The sequence below is a fragment of the Anticarsia gemmatalis genome, chromosome 6 (genome assembly GCF_050436995.1).
Source record: "Anticarsia gemmatalis isolate Benzon Research Colony breed Stoneville strain chromosome 6, ilAntGemm2 primary, whole genome shotgun sequence".
NCBI lineage: Eukaryota > Metazoa > Arthropoda > Insecta > Lepidoptera > Erebidae > Anticarsia > Anticarsia gemmatalis.
Genome location: NC_134750.1, coordinates 12,271,440 through 12,294,013, shown reverse-complemented (window position 1 = coordinate 12,294,013; position 22,574 = coordinate 12,271,440). Strand labels below are relative to the sequence as shown.

The 22,574-nt window shown below is 35.5% G+C and overlaps 1 protein-coding gene across 1 annotated transcript; it reads left to right on the top strand.

The window, feature by feature from the left end:
* The first annotated feature begins 1,891 nt into the window (after window positions 1-1,891).
* LOC142973773 (aminopeptidase N) lies at window positions 1,892-22,244 on the top strand. Its single transcript, XM_076115770.1, has 15 exons — window positions 1,892-1,988; window positions 3,848-3,942; window positions 7,448-7,707; window positions 8,047-8,244; window positions 8,448-8,603; window positions 9,020-9,159; window positions 9,500-9,689; window positions 10,581-10,731; window positions 11,095-11,306; window positions 11,649-11,832; window positions 12,292-12,493; window positions 17,877-18,151; window positions 19,006-19,205; window positions 20,507-20,821; window positions 21,927-22,244. The coding sequence occupies exons 2-15, from the start codon at window positions 3,874-3,876 to the stop codon at window positions 22,192-22,194; spliced, it is 2,820 nt and encodes a 939-aa protein (XP_075971885.1). The 5' UTR covers window positions 1,892-1,988; window positions 3,848-3,873; the 3' UTR covers window positions 22,195-22,244.
* The last annotated feature ends 330 nt before the right edge of the window (window positions 22,245-22,574 follow it).

The following is a 22,574-nucleotide window of genomic DNA, read 5'->3' as shown; positions in this document are numbered from 1 at the left end:
TTCTTTGAATTATTATTTATCTTCAATAGGTTTGTACGAACTAGGCTGATCGTTTGCTACAAAATATGATCTAAATATAAGGCATACATATAAACTTATATGAGAGAGAAGAAAGAATTTGCTACTAGCCTCAAGAAGTTACTGCAAATCATAGCTAATTTCACTGGAAGATGTATGTCCATTGCAGAATGTAAAGAAAAAGCCAAAAGAATATCAGCCAGCATTTTTTTTAAATTTCATTATTTACGAAAGGTACGTCTAGTTATCTAGTATCTATAGAATAGGTACCTATACTTACGTACTCATTGAATTATTAACTAACTATGAAAAAGGCATAAAACTGTTACACTTTGATTTAACTATAGACGTTCCTTGTAGTTCATGCGCGGACTTTCAGCAGTGTATGTATAGTGAGCTGCAAACTATCGGCGAAGTCAGGATAATCTTCAAGCAATTTGTCAAGGTGTGGCCGGCGGTGCGACAAGGTCGTCAGTTCGTGACACTGCGATCACAAATAAATATGTTCTTCTCCAAACGACTTCAGATGTAGGGGACCTTTTCGTACTGTACAGGTTATATCATACTCTCATATGGATCATATTGGGCAAATAGGTATTAGGTTTAAACAAATTTTACACATTACAGTCAAGAGTTTCCGCCCGAAAGAGGGAGGGGCTAGGGCTTGAGTTCTCCAGTTTGTGTGCGGGTCTCCAGTGCGGGTTGGGGTTAGATTTTTTGATGAGATGGCGTGGGCTCGATTGCCTTCAAAAAAGGGCAGGACTAAAGCTAAACATTCGATATCTCGGATCCCATTAGATGTTTGTTTCATCAACAGTAATTTTAGCATAAACAATTTTCTGGAGAGTTTCAATCATTTAATTACATGAGATTTTGTAGTAACAATTACAAGACCAACTGGTGAATGTCAAACATGTGAAATATGCGTGTAATGTTTTACGGAAGCAATTCATAGGATAGTAAAAAATGAGTCTCAATTTTCCTTTTCTTTGAAGTGTCGCCATAACAAAAAATGTTATCCGTTGAACAAAATATTCACATTAAACTATTTTTTTATCAAGATTTCAAAAGTTAAAAGTAACTTCATGTAAAGATCACATTCAGTATAGCAGCAAGTATTTGCAAATACAGACGTGTCTAATTCAATATAGCACACAAGTAGTTCCCTAACAGTCACCTATCGGGACCTGCGTCATCTGAATCAACACCGATACATCATGTAATTTGTCAAGCAACTTCTGACGTCAATATAAGATCACCACTTATCCAATTAGTGAAGGGATTTTGATTTATAGAAGAAGAAGAAATATCCTGACCGAATTTTCTTTGAATTTGCTTTGAGATATATTTTTTTTCTGAATTATTTTCGTTAGTACTGAAAATAATTTCTGGGTAATAGTCTTCTGTATAAATGAGAAAGGGGCTAGGCCTCATCCTAACCTGCACCCAGCCAGAGTGATGGACTTACCACTCTGCCTAAGTGCAGGTTGGGATGTTTCATTTAACTAAATTTCAATCAAATTTCACAACTTAAATCATAAAGTTGTGAAATTTAGGGCTCCTAAGTCTTGTTATCTCGGTTATGAAAGCAGTATTGTGTGAAGCAGCACCAAGTTACTTTAACTCCTAGCTCGAGAAAGAGTTATGAAAATCAAATATAGGGAATCTTGTGTATACCTATTACTTTTGGTTCTCAAAAATATAATCGTAGTATAACCAAAACAACTATTTACTACTAGCTAACATGAAGATGAATTCTTCTTCCGTCTCCAAAGTCATAACTTACGCCACCACACAGCGATAGAAAACAAATTGTCGACAAATCTGACACGTAAATAACATTAGCACATAACGATATGAGAGCACAATGCCTGTGATTGCAAATGAGACACATCCTGGCAGCAATTGAGAGGGACTGACACCGACCGCACCGTCCAGTGATGTGCTGGATCTCGACTGGAAATCATCACGTAAGTGAAATGACTTATTGTTATACTATTCTCATATTAATGTAGGACTTTTACGACGTTTTGTAAATTGTATGTTTGTAAATATAATTGTAATCAAAAGACAGAAAAGCAGTTCTTGCCTTTTTTTGTGATCTCTGCAGCTCTTTGTGCGTGATAGTCTTTTAATCCTATAGTATAGTTTTGGAATCTTCTATCAGCTTTTGTATGTTATTCTATAAGCTTTTTCAAGAGCTTTAGTAAACTTTATTTTATGTATGTATATGTTACTGTAAAAGCCCGAACGGTGGTAAATCCTAAGATTTTCCGGTATAACCTAAGATTTACCAACTCGCATTGGTAAAAGTCCGAACTATTCTTTTATTTCGAACTTTTACCTATATTCACTTGATGATGTCGAGATGTCGCCGGAGCCCCGCTTCGCGGGGCTCCTCCTTCTGGGTGGTTAAAAAAAAATAACCACGAAGGCTAAGGTGGGAGCTTCGCTTCGCTCGCTCCCACCTTAGCCTTCTAACCTAACCTACCCATGTCGCTGTGCCCAAAACTCCTTCTTTATAACTATGTCACAGTATATAATTATACCGTGAAATAGTTATAAACATAGTTATGAAGGAGGATTTTTTTATATATCGTAACATAGTTTTTAAACTCTGGCTTGTTCGGACTTTTACCATTGAGAGTTGGTAAATCTTAGGTTTTACCGGAAAATCTTAGGATTTACCACAGTTCGGGATTTTACAGTAACATATACATTAAGTATCTAACACAATAAAGAAATATAATGAGTTGAATCATCGATTTTGAGAAATGATCTCGGTCTTTTACAAAGCAGGACTTACATTTTGTATTTCTGGATTTCCTATGACAGGAATCTGTTACTTAATATGATTTTCTTAATTAATAAATAGTATAAAATATTTTTGGCAAGATGTTTAGAACCCCATAATACCTATCTTTATATTGAAAATAATCAGTATTTGCATACAAAAAAGAGAATTTAGAATAAAAACGTGACTGGTAGTTGTATTTTGTTTGAGTTCTCATGTTTGATTGGTTGATTGGTCTAGTATTGTGGACCACTAACCTGTTTAACTGTGTTGTATGAGTACGTCCTTTCAATGTGATTTGTTCACACGTGATTTAAGGATGTCAAACGAAATTCTAGAAATTCAACTTCTAGAAATCGGAATACTAAAGCTGGCTATTTTTTCTACAATATTATAGCGTTGATTTTGTAGACTTTTGAAGAATCTGAAGTCCCTTGCAGAATGTAGGCACGAATTTACCACTAGAAGCTTTGTGAGGCATAATTTTATCAGGGGTTTTTCTTAGCTCGGAATTTCTCTTGAGTTAGCTTTCTGTAGTTCTGCTGCTGAGTAGGTAAAGGCAACTCCTTTTCCATTACAAACGCTTTTCACAATGGTCCTTTATGCGACGAGAGTCTCCAGAGATCCTAGGGCGAGATTGTCGAGCCACAAACATCTGCGTCAAGGTGGGCCTCGATTTAGGTGTCACTCAATTGGCCAATCCATCATCTTTAGCTTACAAATAAAAAAATCACTATCGTTAAACGTATCCTTTGTCTTCTTGTACACAGAGAAACCATGTTTAGGCAAGAAATATTGACATTGAACAATATTTTAACAATATTATGAAATACTAACTATGTCATGCAAAAAGTTGAGGTGCGTAGTACTCGTAACCGGCGGTCCTGTATCGCAAAATGTTTGGATATGAATGAAGCAAAGAAAGTCTGAAGGGATACCAAGTGACGTTCTCTGGTCTCTGCCTAACTCTATGGGAAGAAGACGATTTTCTATATGTTTGTATGTATGTAGTACTAACCCTAACTCTTTTTTAAGGTGTTAAACCAAGCAAAGGCATCACAATGATCAGCCGTGTCCTTCTCGTCGTGTGTCTGAGTCTGCGAGTTGCGAACTCCATGCCGCCGGATAAGGTTTGTGACGTCATCTCCTGCTTGCGACTTTGTGCTTCACACCTCTATAGGACCTAATATTTCAATTGATCGTGTACGAGTATAATATTGTAGTACAATATAGTAATGCAAACGACTGTAGCTGTTTTGTCAGCTATTCAAATAGAGTTTATTTATTGCTCTTGTGTAATCCAGTTGAATAAACTTAACACAGTTACCAAAACTATTTGTATCGTAATACAAAAAGACGTAGTTTAGTCTTAAGGTACCTATATAGTTGTGATTGATGAATAAATACCCTAGACCATCTAGTCTCATCGAATAACTCTAAAATTCGTACACACAATTTCCCGAATCAAGGAAAAGTTAAGCAGAGTATCAGGTCGTCAGTATTCGTCGATCCTTTGGTATAGTTCGATCTGGCCTATCGTCATTCGTGTGATTCTATTATCACAACACGCCATGAGAAAGATGGAAAAGAGTGTATTCTACACGCACATAACACTATAAAAAAGTTTGACGTAGTTGACTAGTTTCAATGTGATTAAACGGCTTCAGAAAAAAAGTAAATATTGCTTGGAAATGTAAAATATAGAATCCAATTATGTCTAGTATCAACGATTTAGAAGTTATATCACTCATTAACGTAAGAATTCCAGTTGCATTCAAGCCTATTGCGAAGTAATGGGCTGGAAAATGAGGTTACAGTAATAGCAGTTCCAGACATGCTCTATTTGTTTTATGTAATTGGTTGTGGGCTGCATATCCCTTGCAAAGTTATGTTTATCAATACAGTAGGCATTGTCTTTGTTTGCGTGGTTATCTCTATGGTAGTTAGTTATTCTTTTAAGTTTTCATTCTCTGCTCAATACAAATAAGGTCCTAGACAACAAATCTTATATTTCTGTTAAACTAACGCATTTCCTAGATACAGTCGTTTTTGGATTCTGAAAAGAGTACCTCAGGTAGATACTCTTCAATCGGACAGTACAGTTGGACAGTAGAGTTTAAGTAGGGTCCCGTTTTAACTCATAAGGTACGCAACCTAAATAACTTATTAGAGGTAAGCTATAAACGGGAATGAAACTGTAGCGATACATCATTTTAGATTAGTGTATTCTTAAGCTGCTAAATATTGTACAAATTCTTCTCTCACTATTAATCGTCTTGTGTTTTTATGACCAACACTCATGACCTTTCCCCATCACGGTGCATTCCAAACTTTATACCATGACGTCACCCGGTATGTTGGCTACAAACATTGGCCACTCATTCATTATGGCCGTGATTAGCAGACCAGTGTGTACGTAAACTTGTTTGCTATGATCGTTAGAAATTAGTAGGGTGTAATTGGTTGTGAGATTTTTCGGAGATGTATGGTGAATTGTGAGTTAAATGATTTAGAAAGAAATGGATTTTTGTAAGTCTTGGCTCGCGATTGGCCAGCTTGGTGGACTTAAGGCCTAACCCCTCCCACTAATTTGGGAGGAGACCCTTGCCCTGCAGTGGGACAGTTATGGGTTAAAAAAAAGCAGAAAATTCATTCAAAAGATTTGGGTGATGTTATTTTTTTATCAAAAAACTGGTATCTACAAATCAGAACTACAGAAAAAATGGCAATAGTTGAACTTTGCCTGTTGAAAATCTTCGTTTAGCAAAATATTTGTGGACAAACCTAAAAAAAGTTTAACCTAAAGTTATATCTTGCTGACATCATTTTCTTCGAATTATGACAGCTATTTATCGGAGAAGATTTGACGTGATCTTCGTTTATGTACCTGTTGTAAATTAGGATTAACTTAAGTAAACTGTGATCTTACAGCTAAATTGTAGATTAAAATTCCATGGGAATCTTTTTGAGCCAAAACGAGAGGCTTAAAGTATAAAGAAGATAAAATAGATTTTTGAATGGCTATCTAACTATTTGCTACTGTTAAGGTATTATTTGAATTCACATTCATTGAAGTCACAGTATAAGTCTGTAGAAATAAAGTCACTAATACATTTGGTCAAATGTCCACAATATTTTGAGAGATGATTATCTTTTCAAAGTAAGTTCAGGTTTCTATAATAGTAGCTAAATTGACAAATCAAACAAAATGCAAGGAAGATGTTTTCATAAACATTTTTTGGAATAGTATTAAGAAAAACTTAACCTTTTTTCGAATACTTTGGCTTGTATCCAGACAGACGAGATATAAATGCTAAACTAAAACCGGACTAAACAAAACTTTTATGTTCAAAGTGTTTTTTATGATTCTTTATTTTCTTTATCTAGAAATAGAATTCTTCTAAGATTCGCAGTGTTGCAAATATTTGAATGTCTGGTTTGAAATAGAAAAAGATTATGATGCATGAAATTGATCCTCTATTTACTGTCGTGAATTTGATCGATTTAAAAGCTAACTTTGCTAGTTACAAAACTCATGTATATCTCTAACATAGGTCCTGTAACATAGGTTACAGTCCAGACTTTGATCGCTATAAAACCTAACTTTGTTGGTCCTAAATTGAGTTACGATAGGTATTTTGAATACTAAGCAAGAGTTAAAAATCTACTAGAGTAGATGCACGAAAATGTTTCAAACAAAAAACTTTAAATAGAAATATACCTAAGAGTCATTGTTGTAACGAATGATGACAATTTTTTTCGGCAAGTAATAGTTTGTTGACTAAAAAGTAAGATCTCCCTCCCCATATTATTGTCAGATGACTATCCAGTGTCCACGTTCATGGACGATGAAATCACTTCTTGGTCATTTGGTTCTTGGTGATCTCAACATGACTCAGTTCAAAATCAATTTATAGTTCAAATATCGTGTGACTAACTGTTAGATACTATATCAAACGATTAGTTTATTTTCTCTGAATACAGAGTCATAAATATTTTATCGGCTTTGGAAGTAAATTCCTCAGATTCCTGCGTGCTTTGATAATCATGAATGTCAATATTTATTCTAAACTAGCTGACCCGCGCAACTTCGCTTGCGTCACTTAAGAGAATTAGTCAAAATTTTCCCCGTTTTTGTAACATTTTTCGTTGCTACTCCGCTCTTAATGACTGTAGCGTGATGTTATATAGCCTATAGCCTTCCTCGATAACTGGGCTATCTAACACTGAAATATTTTTTCAAATCGGACCCGTAGTTCCTGAGATTAGCGCGTTCAAACAAACAAACAAACAAACAAAACAAACAAACAAACTCTTCAGCTTTATAATATTAAGTATAGATGAATTCACAATTTTATTAGTAACTTAATGATCTAAGCGGTAATGTATGCAACTAGTGATCATGATGTCTCAGTACCAAAGAAATAGTCCTAGGTTGGACATTCCCAAATAATGGATTACTGACGATTGTAATTATTGTATTTAGGTGTTACCAGTAGTCTTTCGTATTGTATTGTATGGGATTAAAACTTTCTAATATACACAAAAATAACATTCCCTTCAACCTTAATAAAAACATAATTTCGCCTGAAAAAACCTTCTTTAGTTAAATCAATAAACACAAAAACCTTGCAGGTACCAATACACATAATAAAAGCGCGAAGCATAGACCTGAACAATGCTCATGGTCTTGCGATGGAAACTCGCCTGGACAAAGTCGTTGAACCGACTGGCTATAAACTAGACTTAGAACCGTATCTTGAAGATGCTGTCTTCAAAGGTCATGTGGCTATCAACGTGACCTGGCTGAAGGAAGGCAATGAGCTCGCCGTGCATTGCTCGCATGATCTTGAGATCTTGGAGTCTGAAGTTCGAGCTCATTTCCCTGATGACACGTAAGTACTGCACATAATTTACTCCGCCAGATCATTATTTATAGGAATCAGCAAAAAAATATAACGTCTTTAAAAGTAAGAATTAAACTCACTTACCACTTTTACCTGGTCGGTGGCCTACCCCCGTTGCGTCTTTCGGTACATCTTTTACATATTTAATGCAAAATTAAGTTATTTCTTCCATTTACTCTAACACAAGCTATCTATTAAAGAGCTCGAAGAATATCTCTGCCTAGAATATTTGATGTGGTCCTTAAACAATCCATTGTCAAACACCTTTTATTATTCGATACCTAAGTTTAAAGACTCTGTAATAATAAATGTCCATTGAAATTATAGCAAGGAATCTCGAAAAATCGTCATCAACAAGTGGTCAATGGATCCCAAAAAGCCAATATACACACTGTACTTGGAGCGTAATGTACCAAAAGGCTCCACTGGATTCCTCAAGTTCAGTTTCAAGGGCAACATGGAGACATCGTCAATGGAAGCTTTCTTTAAAACTACTTACACTGCCCCGGAACAAGAAGTTGAAAGGTAAGATATTAGTTGTTGATGAATACTTTTTTTAGTTTTTATTGTCTCGTGAATAAATAAAATACTGTTTACATACCCTTTACGTTTAAATCGGAGCTCGGAAAACCTTGCGACTACTGCATATTTCGGAGTAAAAAGCGAATGATCTCCATGACATCAGAATCTTGGCCGTCTTTAGGGCTTAAGTAAGAATTTTTGTGCAGGGTGGTAGCAGCAACCCAGCTGCGCCCCAACAACGCACGTCGTATGTTCCCGTGCTTCGATGAGCCTGGTTACAAGACGCCATTTGAATTGAGCGTGGTCAGACCTAGGAATATGGTCGCGCTCAGCAATGTGCCTGTAGCCAGAACTGAAAACATGTAAGTAGTCTACTGAAATTCTTAAAGCAGAAAGACGATTACACGTTTGTTAGGAAATAGGATACTTTTATAATATGTGTGCTCTCTCAAATTCATGATTTAGTTAAGTTCGATTTTCGATTTGTTGCTTTTGGGTTCCTACATAGATAATCAAGTACTCGTAACTCCTTAAAACTTAAGTAGTAAGTAGTATTAGTAGCTTAATACAAGACAAAGTATGAAAATACTAATGTCATGCGATCATCTCTATAAACACACTATTATAATATTTCAATCTATTTAGCTTTTGACAGTGTCCCACTTATGGACAGATGCCTATCCCGCAGATTTCCAGACCTCTCGGTCGCTTGCTTTTCCCGGCCATCCTTCGAGGAACGTCAATAATCTATATTGACAATAATATTCTTTCCTAACAGTCCCGATGAGCCCGATGCGGTGACCGATCACTTTGAGAAGACTCCTCCGATGTCAACCTTCACCCTCGGTCTTGTCATCGCTGACCTCAAACAATTGAACAATTCTATTATGTACAAGGATGAACTTGGCAATGAGATTGGTAAGTTGACAAGTTCTTGGCAATTTTTATTATTCCTTGGGTGATGGCGGCCAAGAGTTCGATTTACAGTCAAGGGGATAGAGGAAAGTCCATAGAGGATCCTGGGTGACTTTTGTTCTGGAAATACATAATTTGTTATCTAGACTGCTTTATTGAGATATCAAGGTGATGTTCACATGAACAAAGTCGCCGTCAAAAACTTTCATTTCTTTGTAATAAACAGTCCTTAAGCTTTGATTCTGTCTTCTGTATTTTGGTTAAAGAAAATATGAAAGAATGGAAATCTTGATAACAATTACTAAAATGATTTCTTCGTTTAATACACGAACTCTTTCTACAGAAATTCGTGTATGGGGTCGTCCAGAATACCTGGAAGCGTTGGACGGTGTCAATGAGAAAGTGATCCGCGTGTTCAAAGAATTAGCTCAGGTGTGGCGAGTGCCTCTCCCTCTCCGTCGTTTGGACATTGTAGCGCTGCCGAACTATCAGGGAGTGAAGCCAGCTGATAATTGGGGACTTATCGTGTTCAGGTAAGGAATTTGGAAAGACCTCACCAATTTTTTTATATTGTTACAGTAGATTTGAGTACCTCTACAGTTGTGATGTTAAAAATGGGGTGTGAACGGTTTTTTGAAGACAAGATTTAAGAATACTGTACAATTTTATTTATTCATTTAACATATCATATATTTCGAAGCGATCGTTGTCCACGAATTGTTCCAAGTGGAAGCGTAAAAATCGCCTCGTGCATTGGACAAAATTTTCCACTCAACCTAATTTTTAACTAGTACCAATACTGTAATCGCATAGCTTAGTACTACAACAACCAAAACGACACTTGTCATGCATTCTATTAGAATTTCATTCAGTCCAACCGAGGGATATCGTACCCGATTGAACTGTCAAAAAATTGTACGTATTATGGATTAACCGCCGCCGCACGCCTATCAGTCTTATATATAAAACATTTTCATTCGAGCTTATATGCTATTTAGATGAACCAAGGAGGAACACAACACTATCTTGAATTTGAATCGATAAGAGCCATCTCACGGTACTTTGTGTAACTAACTGAAACGATGTTTATATGCAAAGAAGTAACGCCATCTAGTATCATAATTTAAAAATGGTTCGCCTCTAACGTGTGTTTCACATTATTGTAATACAGTTAACGTTTCGAACTGAATTTAAAGAAAAGACCTTATCATTACGCTACCATAAACTCATGGACCAATTTTAGACGGAAAATTTGATATTTTAAAGCATCATTCTAGCTTTATCACAACTTAAGAGCAAGAACAGCTTCCACTAGATTCTAGATTTGATTCAACTGAATATGTCCTGGCTGAAAAGGTCTTCATTATTCTTACTTTTCTTACCTTTTAGTCTTCTTTAGATATTTATTGCCAAGATATTTTCAGGGAGAGTGATCTGAGCAGCCGTGGGTACCTTCAGCTTGCCCAGGAATTGTCGTATCAATGGCTCGGTGCCTTCACCACACCTGCCTGGTGGTCCGATGCTCATCTTAACAAGGCTCTTGTAGGGTACATCGCCGCTGCTACTGCTTTTAAGGTAACGATAGGATAATTATTTGGTTTTATTAATGAAGTGCAGTTGGAGATACTTGTAATTAAACGATTAATAAATAAAAAAGAAAGGAGAAGCTGTGACTTTAAGGACCATAATAGTAATCGCAAATGTGAATTAACTATTTTTATTCTCATATTTTACTACACTAAGTTTTAAAACTATCTGAACTTTACCTACTACAATACATGAAACAGCGTAAAAACATATTTTTTGTAAATAAAATTTTGTAACCACGTTATTTAGTGAAAGCACAAGTACGACAACTTAAACAATTACACCAAATAGTTCCTCCTCCGTGTTAAAGTCGTTAAAAAAATGCAAGCTTCAATAACTATTTTTATCCAGATTAACAACGGCTCCGAAATGGAAGGTAAATGGCCTCTAACAGTTCTGTACTCCTTGTACTACGAGTTCAGCAAGCGCTACCCTCACTCTCGCATTACCGGCATGAAGCAAGAAACAGCTTGTACGAAGATCGAGCTGCTGTTCCGTATGTTTAACTATACGCTTGGAGATGAGACTTTCAAGAAAGGGATTCGGATGTTCTTGGAGTCACGGTAAGTGAAAACTTTTGGGCTTTGTTTTGCTTTGGTATACAGCTGCTGGTCACAGGTTTTTAGTCGCTTTTCTTTCGAAGGCAAACTTCTTCATTATATAAGATTTATTTAAAAAAATCTGTTAATATGTTAGCATCATTACTCGATCAATAGTCTAACGAGTAAAAGCGGGAGACAAATTTAATCGTACGACTAGCACGAAAACGTATACATAGATTATAATTTTTATGAATTTTAATTATTGTCCATATTCGATTATTACTATCTACCAACAACAAACCTTAAATTCTGATTGAATAAAATTGAGAGAGTAGGATGAATATCTGTTGTTTTTATTCATAGCAAATTCAAAACCTTCACCGGTGATGACATCTGGAACGCCCTGAACACCGCTGCACTGGAAGACGGCAGGATCCCCAAAGACATCGACATCAAGACCGTAGCCCAGAGCTGGATCACCAAGGACAGGCTCCCACTCATCAATGTACAGAGACAGTATGATAGCAAGACTGCTGTTGTTACTCAAGTAAGTTATATGTACCTACTACACTTTTAGAATTATGCTTAATAACTTAATTAAATTCAATGAAAATACAAGAGAAAATGAATAGAATTACGTCTGTAGTTTTTAGTTTTGCTTTGATAAACGTTGTTTAAGTGTAGAGCAATTACGAGGGGAAATGGCAGTTAGAATTTTTAGTTTAATTACTGTTTTTTGAAATCAATCTTTAAAAAATGCCGAAGGACTTAATTTAAGTTATTTTTACTGAATAGAAAGTGGCGCCTAGCGGAGTCATCCCGAAAGCGGAACGTAATAGTACTGTAAGCTTATACTAGATGGCATTACTGGTACGAAACCGAGGGATATGATCCCATTTAAAAAACTTTTTCATTGTAGGAGTTTCCTCAATGACCAGTTTCTCTTACTAAAGCAATAAATAATAGAATAGTTTATTATTTGCTTAAATCATATATTTCATAACAGAAAGTATACCTCCGCGAGCGTCCCCACGATGTGCCTGAAGCAGCGAAGATGTCATGGCTAGCTCCCATCGTAGTGGCTCAAGAAGACTCCTTAGACTTGAAGAACACACAGCCAGCTACCTGGATGAAGGACAAGAAGGAATTGAAGATTAGCAACATGCCTGAGAAGAGCAAGTTCATTGTTGTGAATCCTGAAGAAATTGGTAAGTTGAAAGTTTGTAGTTTCAGTTACTTTTCTGTTTTCTCATAGGATACGCGGTGCAGCCTCGCTATTTTCGACCCTTAATAATTCCCTGCCCTAATTCCACAACAAAATTATGTTTTATCGCACGAAATGTCAAGTAAATAAGATTGTCCATAATATGCTTGAAAATGTTGTTTGGGCCATAGTACATAGAAATTATATTTACCTATCCCACAAATTTGTTTCAGAAGATTTCTTACCAAAAAAATCCCGTCATTACAAGGGATTTTTTTTTAGCTTTAGCTCTCATGACAATAAAGTAAACAAACAGTTGCTTGAATTAACAATTTTGAAGCTATTTCAATAGTTGTAGAAACAGAAAGTATAATAATATCTTGGAGCACACATTACACCAGTATTTGGGTTACGAAAATTTGGAGACGTTATGAAAAGTGTAAAATCTTGTAATGAACCGCGTGCCTATAAAAGACGTCGTAACATTCCACATTGGGTGTAATAACGTGCGGCTGTATAAATGCTACATATATCTTATTACTTATGCACAGGTCTGAAATAACGTAATCTTCTTTGAAAATCAACACTCTCAGAACTGAAATCAGTAGGTTTATATTCAGCTGCAATAGTTTAAAAGATCTCATCAGATGTATATCTCATATGTATATTTTTTAAACAACTCCCGCGCTGATAATTGCACTTGTTTTGCGGAGATTTTTACAAACATACAAACAACGGACACAAAGCACAACCAGTACCCAAACAACTATTTGTGGATCGCACAAATAATTGTCCCGTGTGGGAATCAAACCTACGACCTTCCGACGCAATGGTAGTGCCGTGTGCCGAATCACCATGGGTATTGATTCGTGATTGATTTGCTAAGAAGGTGCAATATTATATTCTTTCTCTATTCATTTCTATCAGGTAAGTCTGTCCTAACCTCTTTCCATACCCCTGTCCACAACCATCAACTCATCAGAGATTATTTGATGCCTATTATTCATATGCATAATTTCTAACTATTTACCCTGCTGCAATTGGAATTTTTGCTTTCTGTTTTGAGAATCATCAATTGAGAATATTTTAAAGTTTTTTTTGTTAATTAAAGCTAACATGAAACTAAGAAAAATATTGTTACATACTAGCAGTAATAGTTTAAACAACAACGGATGTCCAATCTATGCAGTATGTATATATTTGTACACAAGTATACAAAGCAAGCACGACCCGACGGATTATGATAGCATTGTCAGTATCCACTGGACTGTGATTTAGATACATGTACGATCATCAGTCAGGATTTAGTTCACATTTGCAATATTATATTCTGTTGACGCTGGGATTTATAAGCCTTGTGGCCATCCATTACTTTTATAAATTTCATAAAAAAAAACATTTTCCATAAGAAAATATCGATGCAAAACAGTCTTTCCGAAACAAGGAGACATGGGGTTTTGATTTTGATATTTCCTTACCTTTTTTTAATATGTATTATATTATAATTGTGAGGTTTACTGCTCTGTGGCTCACTCAGTAGTGTATAAAACTTAATGATCATTGTTGTCCCGGGTCCATTTCCTGGGTCAGTCAAAATAGTACTGGTATTTTGAAACTTGTATTAAAGTTGTAGCACGGAGTTTAATAACGTGTTCGGTAAATGACAATAGGCTCGCCCTGTATTACGTGGGACTAACTTAATAGCGAAACGGTATTTTATTCACCTCTGGCTGCCCTTCAGGAATAACAGGTGTTATATTATGTACATATGTATAAATTAAAAAACATTTGTACTGGCAGTTTAAACAATAGCTTTTATACTTTTTACCTTTTGGGGGCATAGCTACCAGCAAAAGTTTGCAAAACAATATTTCAAAAGCTATGACGCCCAATACAGACCTCATCAAAAATCACTGATACTCCAAAAGGCACTTAGAAATTCATATTAATGTATTTCATTCATTGTCTTTGTCGGAAAGGGACTGAGAAATGGCAGGGCTTATTATTTGCATATCTTTGTATTGTGATCTTTATGATACGATCTCGAGTTAATTGCAGTTCTGCGCTTCAATGGAGACGTTAAATATGCGCACTGAATTTATTATTAAGATACCTTTTGATGTTACCTGAGAAGTAACAGAAGCACTGTGTTTAGGAAATGCCTGTTTGTCCTAACCATGTCTTATCTGATTCTTTAACTTCTATTACCATGTTACAAAGACTGGTATCAAGTTGGCAGCAATCATTTTCAGATTTTTTTTTAGATTGTCAAACGGGTTCTTTCTAAAAACGAAATATGTGCACATTTTTTTACATATTCTATTCTATTCAGTTTGCATTAAAACTTGGCAAAAATTACAATCTGTAGCGCGATTCTCTACATTTAGAACCATCTAGTAGGTATCGAGAGTTTGATATTTTAAAAGGAATGCAAAAACAGTTCCTACGACGTCCACTAGAGACGCAGATCAGATTTTCATACAGAATTTCTTGATGACTAGCCGGTTGTCGGTAGACGAAAATCGAGCGACAGATTCTATTTTATAAAAGGAGAATGGGCACTCCTGGGCGGTCGGCGGCCATTAATGAAAGTAGTGTCAAATTAAAGTAATGATAACTAGGAACAACTTTTACTAAGAACGTTTCGCTGCAATCCTTTCAGGAAACAATATATTGACATGTAAATATAATGCCATCAAAAACATTCTGTAAAAACCTCAAGTCTCGCCGTAAAAAGTTGTGAGATCTATATAATACCAAGTCGATTAATCTATTTAGTCTCCACTTAAAGGACCTTCTGTCTTAAGTTATTACGTATGTTATTGTCATGCCAATTAAAAAAAATACCTTTAAAACAAATAGACCGACCTGGCCATCGCATGATTTAATTATTAGTATGTATCGCACTACACAGCATGACGAGAAGTTAATGCTCCTGAAATGTTAATGGCGGATTTGTGTTTTCTTGCGATGACCAAGTCGATCTATTTGTTTTAAAGGTTTTTTTTTTAATTGGCATGACAATAACATACGTAATAACTTAAGACAGAAGGTCCTTTAAGTGGAGACTAAATAGATTAATCGACTTGGTATTATATAGATCTCACAACTTTTTACGGCGAGACTTGAGGTTTTTACAGAATGTTTTTGATGGCATCTCACTTCTTTTTGTAGAGCGAACATAAGTCCAATTTGTATGGAAAGATGTTTTTTTTCATAATTCAACATATTTTCCTATGGGAATGTTGTTCAGTTTCATGGGCTAAACACCCTTACCCACCCTATACCCCCTCCCGTTATGCCTCATATAGTAGGTACCTATTTACACCTATTTATTTTATTTTCTACAGTAATAATAATTCATTAACTGCAAATGTAACCTTGTAATCTTATACATTTATATGGGATTACAAAGTTATTGTTGCAGTTGGTGTATTTAGAAAACTGGACCGAAATTAGAAAATATTAAATTTTTCCCATGATTAAGACACTAATCCCTATTTGTATTCTAAATTTTAAGCTTCTAAGTCTGCTAGAAGTACCTTAGACTTTTGATGATCGGTGAGTCAGTGAGTCAGTGAATCAGTGAGTGACAAAATTCAAAATTTTAACAAGTTGTCATTCTTAAACTACTGGTTCAAATTGACTGAAATTTTAAATATACCGTGTTTATACAATGACTGATTAGTTGCTGAAAATCCAGGCTTCTTGTTTTATCCACAACGAAATTATAGGGGTGTCAAAAATAGCCCGAATTGCTTCGAGAAAAGGATGTTACGGCCGTGCCGCTTTTTTTTTGCTCGACTTGCGGGGGCACTTCCGTGCCCCCAGATGGAATTTCATAGAACAAATACAATTATTTCGTGTCTGTAATGCATTTAATGTTGTGTAATAACGTTACATCTTCTTATAACGATTGCAATGCCATCATAATGAACAATAATCGTAACTCGTATCTATCTATCATATGGTTCACCTAGTTTCAAAGTTGTTCAAGCCGCCCGAATATTATCTTAGTTGACAACAACCGGGACCGACTTTTTAAGTGCCCTCGGAAGCACGGAGAAGCTCAGTTCAAATACCACAATGCGGTCACCCATCTATAGAATGACCGCGCCAACGGTTGCTTAACCAACAGATCGTTTACTGACCAGCGAGCGCAACTGGCTATGAACGCCTCGTTTTTAAGCTGAGCATTCAAGACAGATAAGTCGTCTCAGTGAATATATTATATAGGAGCAAGATGTTTACTTGTTACGATTATATTTACATGTTATGATTGTTCGAATATTAATAATGTCTACATTTGTATGCAATAATATAAATAGTACTTTTTATTTAATCTCCGAATATAAGCCAAAAATATGTTTTTATACTATTAAAAGTGCTCAAAAACAAAAATGTATTTTGTTCGTCATATAAGTGCGTCGCGGCAATAAAACTTCTACACTGTAATTTTAGGACTAAACTACATTAAAAAAACAAAAAATCAAGTTTGGCCGCGGATCGCCCAGGCTCCATACTATTTTGCCCATTCTCCTTTTCCATTGAAACCTGTCTCGCAGACAAAAAATATGATAAGTTTTGTATTATCTAATGCAAGCTGCCTGTGACAACGATCGATTGTTTAAAACACTTTTGCATTTGATTAATCTGATTGATACAACAAGTCAAATGAATCAAATCAAACACAATTCTTGAAGACTAAACAAATAGAGAGATTAATTCTGGAACAACGGCAAAAATCCTATTTCAAGCAAAAAGATCCTTGTTCTCTAAAAACCTAGCTGAAAGCTGAGGATGATGGAAAGTGCCTCACGAATGTAGCTCTCAGGTCTAGAGTCCAATTTGGGTCAAGGACTTAGCATTAGTGATCTGAGCTCGCTGCCTTGTGTAATAACGTCATTTATTTTGTGCTAGGCTATTTGTTTTAGTGTTCATAATGTTTGTTCATGGAAATTATCGTTTTAAGAGTGAGAAACTATTAGTACAATAGGTTTTTAGTCATTTTTTAAGCTTTCCTCTACATATTTTAATATATTTTATAGATATAGTTCCGTCGTGCATTAGTGTGTTTGTTTGCGAAAATCGGACCTTAATTTTCATGCGGTTTTTACCAGTAGTGTATAGAAAGATTCCTGGGGGAGGATTTAGTCTAAATTTGTTAAAGTTAATAATATATAGCCTAGGCAAAGCCGGGTGGGCCACTTGTTCCACATAAGTACGTAATATGGATTCAGTCCATACTATGTCTAAAGAATGTGATTTTCATATCCTTGTTTGATATTCATATTATATACCAATATTTTGCACAATGGTAATAATCATTACTTTTGGCAGTTAATAGCTAAGACAAGAGCTAAAAGCATCTTTTTTATTTTTTCTAGCACCCTACCCAGTGAACTACGACCAAGACAACTGGATCCTCCTATCCAACTTCCTTCAAAGTGACAAGAGGCTGATGATGCCAGAACTGACCCGTGCCAAGCTCCTCCACGATGCTTGGAACCTGGCCTATGCTGGAGAGCTCTCATTCGCCACTGCCTTCAACATGACACTCTTCTTGAAGAATGAGAGACACCACTTGGTATGGGATCCAGTATTCACCATGATTGATCATATTGGAAGGCATATCTGTCAGTGTCTGCAAGGAAAGTTCCAGGTAAGGACGTATATTCAGAATTCTGTTAAGGGTTAAGTCTTTTAAAAGTAAGTCTTCTCAAGTGATATTTTATTAAGTGCTGGTAGTTTTAACTGCAAGTCGACTACAATCTAGTATTTTTAATGTTGTTGTAGTTTTGCAGCACTTGAAAATATAAGACAAATGTGTTAGACATGACCATTCAATGAATTCAGACTAAAAATATACTAAGTGTAGTAAATTATAATTTTAAAACTTATTTACAAAAATAATGGTGTCAAAAAATCTTGTACGAACTGAAATCTTGGTCCATACTGATTATATATTGAGGGAGAATCTCATGATTAAAGAAAAATATTCAACGTTGCACGTCTGGGATAGAATCAAGGATAGACACTCAAGAATAGTGCAGGCGGATGAAAAGTAATCCATCTGAGAACATCTCAGGGGAGACTGCCATCCGCACGTTTTTATATAAATCACACGTACTGTTTGAATGAAGTTATTTACAAATTGGACTGTGTTACTTTGATCTTATTTGGACTTGTTTTGAAGCATAAATAATGAGTAGTTTAAATATTCTTCAGTGTGATAATGGTTTGTCCGTTTCGAAGTATTCCTCTTTTAGCAGCAATTTCTCAGAACTTCAGTTACAGGAAATAAGGAATAGTTTAGGTGCAGAAATCATAGGTGCTGAAAGAAAGATACTCCATTGTTTCTGCGTTTTAAAAACTTTCGTTCCTTTAACATCTTAAGATTCTTTCGTATTATACAGTTGTATCCAAGAAAATACTCGATTACACTCAAGTGCAATAGAAATTACTTTTAACAATCATGTTTTTATTATCCATTCTAAGAGCTACTACATTTCCTAGGCCTACGTCAGAATCCTGCTGAGCCCATTGTACGAAGAATTAGCTAAGGACGAGAAGGAAGACGAGGAAGCCTGGCGCAAGAACCTTCGGGCATTGACCAAGTCGTTCTTGTGTAAGGCTGGATACAAACCATGCATCAGGGAGGCTCAGGAACAGTACAGCAAGTGGATGCAGGCCAAGAACCCTGATGAGGGAAATCCGTAAGTATAGCAATGGCTTAGATTAAGCTTGTGATTTATACAAAATATAGATAATAAGTAAAAAATAATTGTTAATGTGTTTGCGGTTAATGATCGATAAATAACTAACAAAACGTAAGTTAAAACTTTACTTATCCTCCAATTCCAATTTTATCAAAAAATATTTCATGTAGGCCAGAGGTCCAATACCCATTTGAGTCACGAACTGATTGTTGGTGAAATGATATGATGTTTCATCCAAACCTTCTTACAACAACAACTTAAAAATCATATCCATTTGTAAAATACTTCTGAGCTTATAAAAGCTGCTGTTGAATACTCAACTTAATTAAAATTCTCAAAAATATGTTCACTGTTAGATTTTTATATTTCAATTTCGAGAAAACATAATTACTTATTCTTAGTAACAGTTCTACAACACAGAACTCTTTAAACAAGAATACAATTCTATATACCGAGAAATTCCAGCATACAAAGTAACTGGGACAGATTTTTTTGTTTAACACAGTTTTTTGTTTAGATTCAATATCTAAACAAAAAACTGTGTTAAACAAAAAAATCTGTCCCAGTTACTTTCTGTGATACAAATAGCTAACTCAATTAACTTTGAATGCGACCCTTTATCGAGTCCACTGATATCCTGAAAGGGGCCAGGATAAACAGAAATAGACCTCTTTTAGAACCATGATGCGTGAGATACCATTTATTTCCAATAATCCTTTTAGAACCCGAGTTATAAGGTTATAATAGAGTTATTCATATGTTAATGCGTTATACAAAGTTTTCTTCCAGAAGATTCCTTTTCGGAATAACCAATTTATTGTTTGCGGAACCCCTAATGAATGGATGTAATCAAAATTAGAAGTTTCTGGAACAATTTGTGTGAGTTTAGGTGTTCTTCCTGTTTATTAGATGTACGTGAAGAGCGTTATGATGGAAAGAACATACGTGTGTTATTACAGCTCTCTTGTATTTTTGTATCACGGAAAGAAAATGCTCCCTCCAATCTTCACTACTTGTTATAAAACAAAGTTACACGCCGCGTCAATTTATCTGCAATAAACTCAAAATCTATTGGCTAACTATTCATGCGATTTTTACTAATACCTATAATGATTCCGGAGGAAGGTTTTGGTATGTATAATTTGTTGAGATTAGAGTGTAGAGCGAAAGAAATTAGGGTAGGCCGCTAGAATATTGCAACTAATACATACAATATGTGATACGCATTACTAAAAGAGCAAAAAAAAAAGGTTTTTTTTTAACGAGACCTTTTTCACATGTATTATATATTTTCACAGACTAGGAAACCAGTACATCTGTCCAGTATTCAAATGGGGAACCATGAAAGAATGGGAGTTTGGACTCCAAAGGGTCATCAACTTCCCCCCCTCAAGGATGCAGAGTGAGAGGACCTACCTCCTGAAGACTTTGGCTGGATGCCCTGAAACAGAGAACAAGATCAACCGCCTCTTGAACATCACCATGCTGGAAGGCAACGGAAACTTCTCGGAAACTGACATGTTCTTAATATTCAGTATGCTGACGGGATCTTCTGGAGGTTATACTACGCTGTTCCATTTCTTGAGCAACAATTGGGATGTGTTGAAGGAGAGGTAAGAGGTTACCTGATTAATGTTTTCTTTGAAGGTTTTTGACAGGTTTTGCAGTGATGAAACAAGGAGCAATCTTTACAGTTTGATCTCTCCAAAAAGATACAGATATTGATCTATTATGCCTTTGTAAAGTTAAATAATTCAAGGATATATGTTTTGTATTCATTGACCAATCTTTAAATCTGATGTTTGGTCTCTGTTTAGCCCCTTAGAAGAAAAACGTGATTTTATTTACCTATGTACATTATATGATCAATATTTTAGTTCCATATTACAAAGTTATTTTCTATTATATTGATTCCATCTCCTCTCAAAGCTTTGGGTTCTCATCATACAACAAAAAAAATTCTTAGAAAACTGTATCTTCCTATATCACATTCTAACTTAATATTTTGTCAGCTCATTAAATTCAACAAGTTTGTAACTTCCACGTATTTCCACACAATTATCTTCTGAAGAATTCATGCTCTTTGACGGGCGAAGGTCAGTGTCCATTACGTTTGCTGCGCTATTGAGCTGTCGTGGTCTGACATGAAACAGGCAACGTATTGGCAACTTGATGACTTGGTGTACAAATGTCAGTGAATCAGCTGTCTGTAAGGAGGTTTCTGGAAGATTTGCTTTTTGTTTCTTGTTACCTTGTGAATGTCCTCTAGTTTTCCTGATGTTAATGTCTTGCAGTGTTTCGCTTTGTGATATATTTTTTCAGAGATAACTGTTAATCGAAAGTTAGATAGATCTGAATTACATATGAAATTAACAAGGTGTTTTAAATTTTCTTTAAAGTATGATATAATAGGATAAAAAAATCTTTGATTGAGTCGTACTCCTATTTGAAAAGGACAATCTTTCTAATTATTTACACAATATCTAACGAAATTTTGTTATCACACTACTGGCTCCTCCATTACATCCTACACTCCATATAAATGGCTCCACTATAATCGCTACAAAATTTTTCATCACCTGTCTAATCATTGATTTGATTATTTTAGGAATTAAAAGAGAACCTTATGTATTGTATATAATCAGTAAATTCCCATAAATACCCCCTATTTTGTGACAATTTCTTCAACAATTCCTAACTCTATTTTCAAAACCACAGGTACTCAAGCCGAACCAACCTTTGGGACAATTTAATCACCTCAGCGACTTCAGTCTTCACCACCGAAGAAGGTCTAGAACTGGTCTCCCACCTCTACATCACTCACCAAGGCGAGTTCGGCTCCGCTGAACACATCATTGAGAAGTCCATGAGGAATATAAGAGAGGAAGCCAAATGGTCTGCTGAGAACCTCCCAGTGATCGAAGCGTGGTTAGACAAGTACCTCGCTAATAGTGATGTGAAAGATGATCAGTTTTACAAGAATTAATTGATTTGATTTATTAATGTATTGTTTTAATATTATTTATATTGCTAGTAGATTTGCGTTTTATTTAAATCCATATTGAATATGATAATTTTATTAAATGTCAATAAAAATAAATAACTCCAACTCGCAATTGGACAGTGTGGTAGACTCAAGGAACTCCCTCATTACGGGAGGAGACTCTTGTTCCACAGTAATGGGTTAAAAATAATTGATGCCGATGATGATAATTGTCTTTTTTGCCACTTCTTAATAACTTTCAAGACTCTTGCTTTATACTACTAACGCCATCTAGTAACTAGTTGTTAAACTTCAACCATGGTCGAAATAAATCTATAGATTTCTGATAAAATAACGTTATTATTATGCAACGAAACCATTTG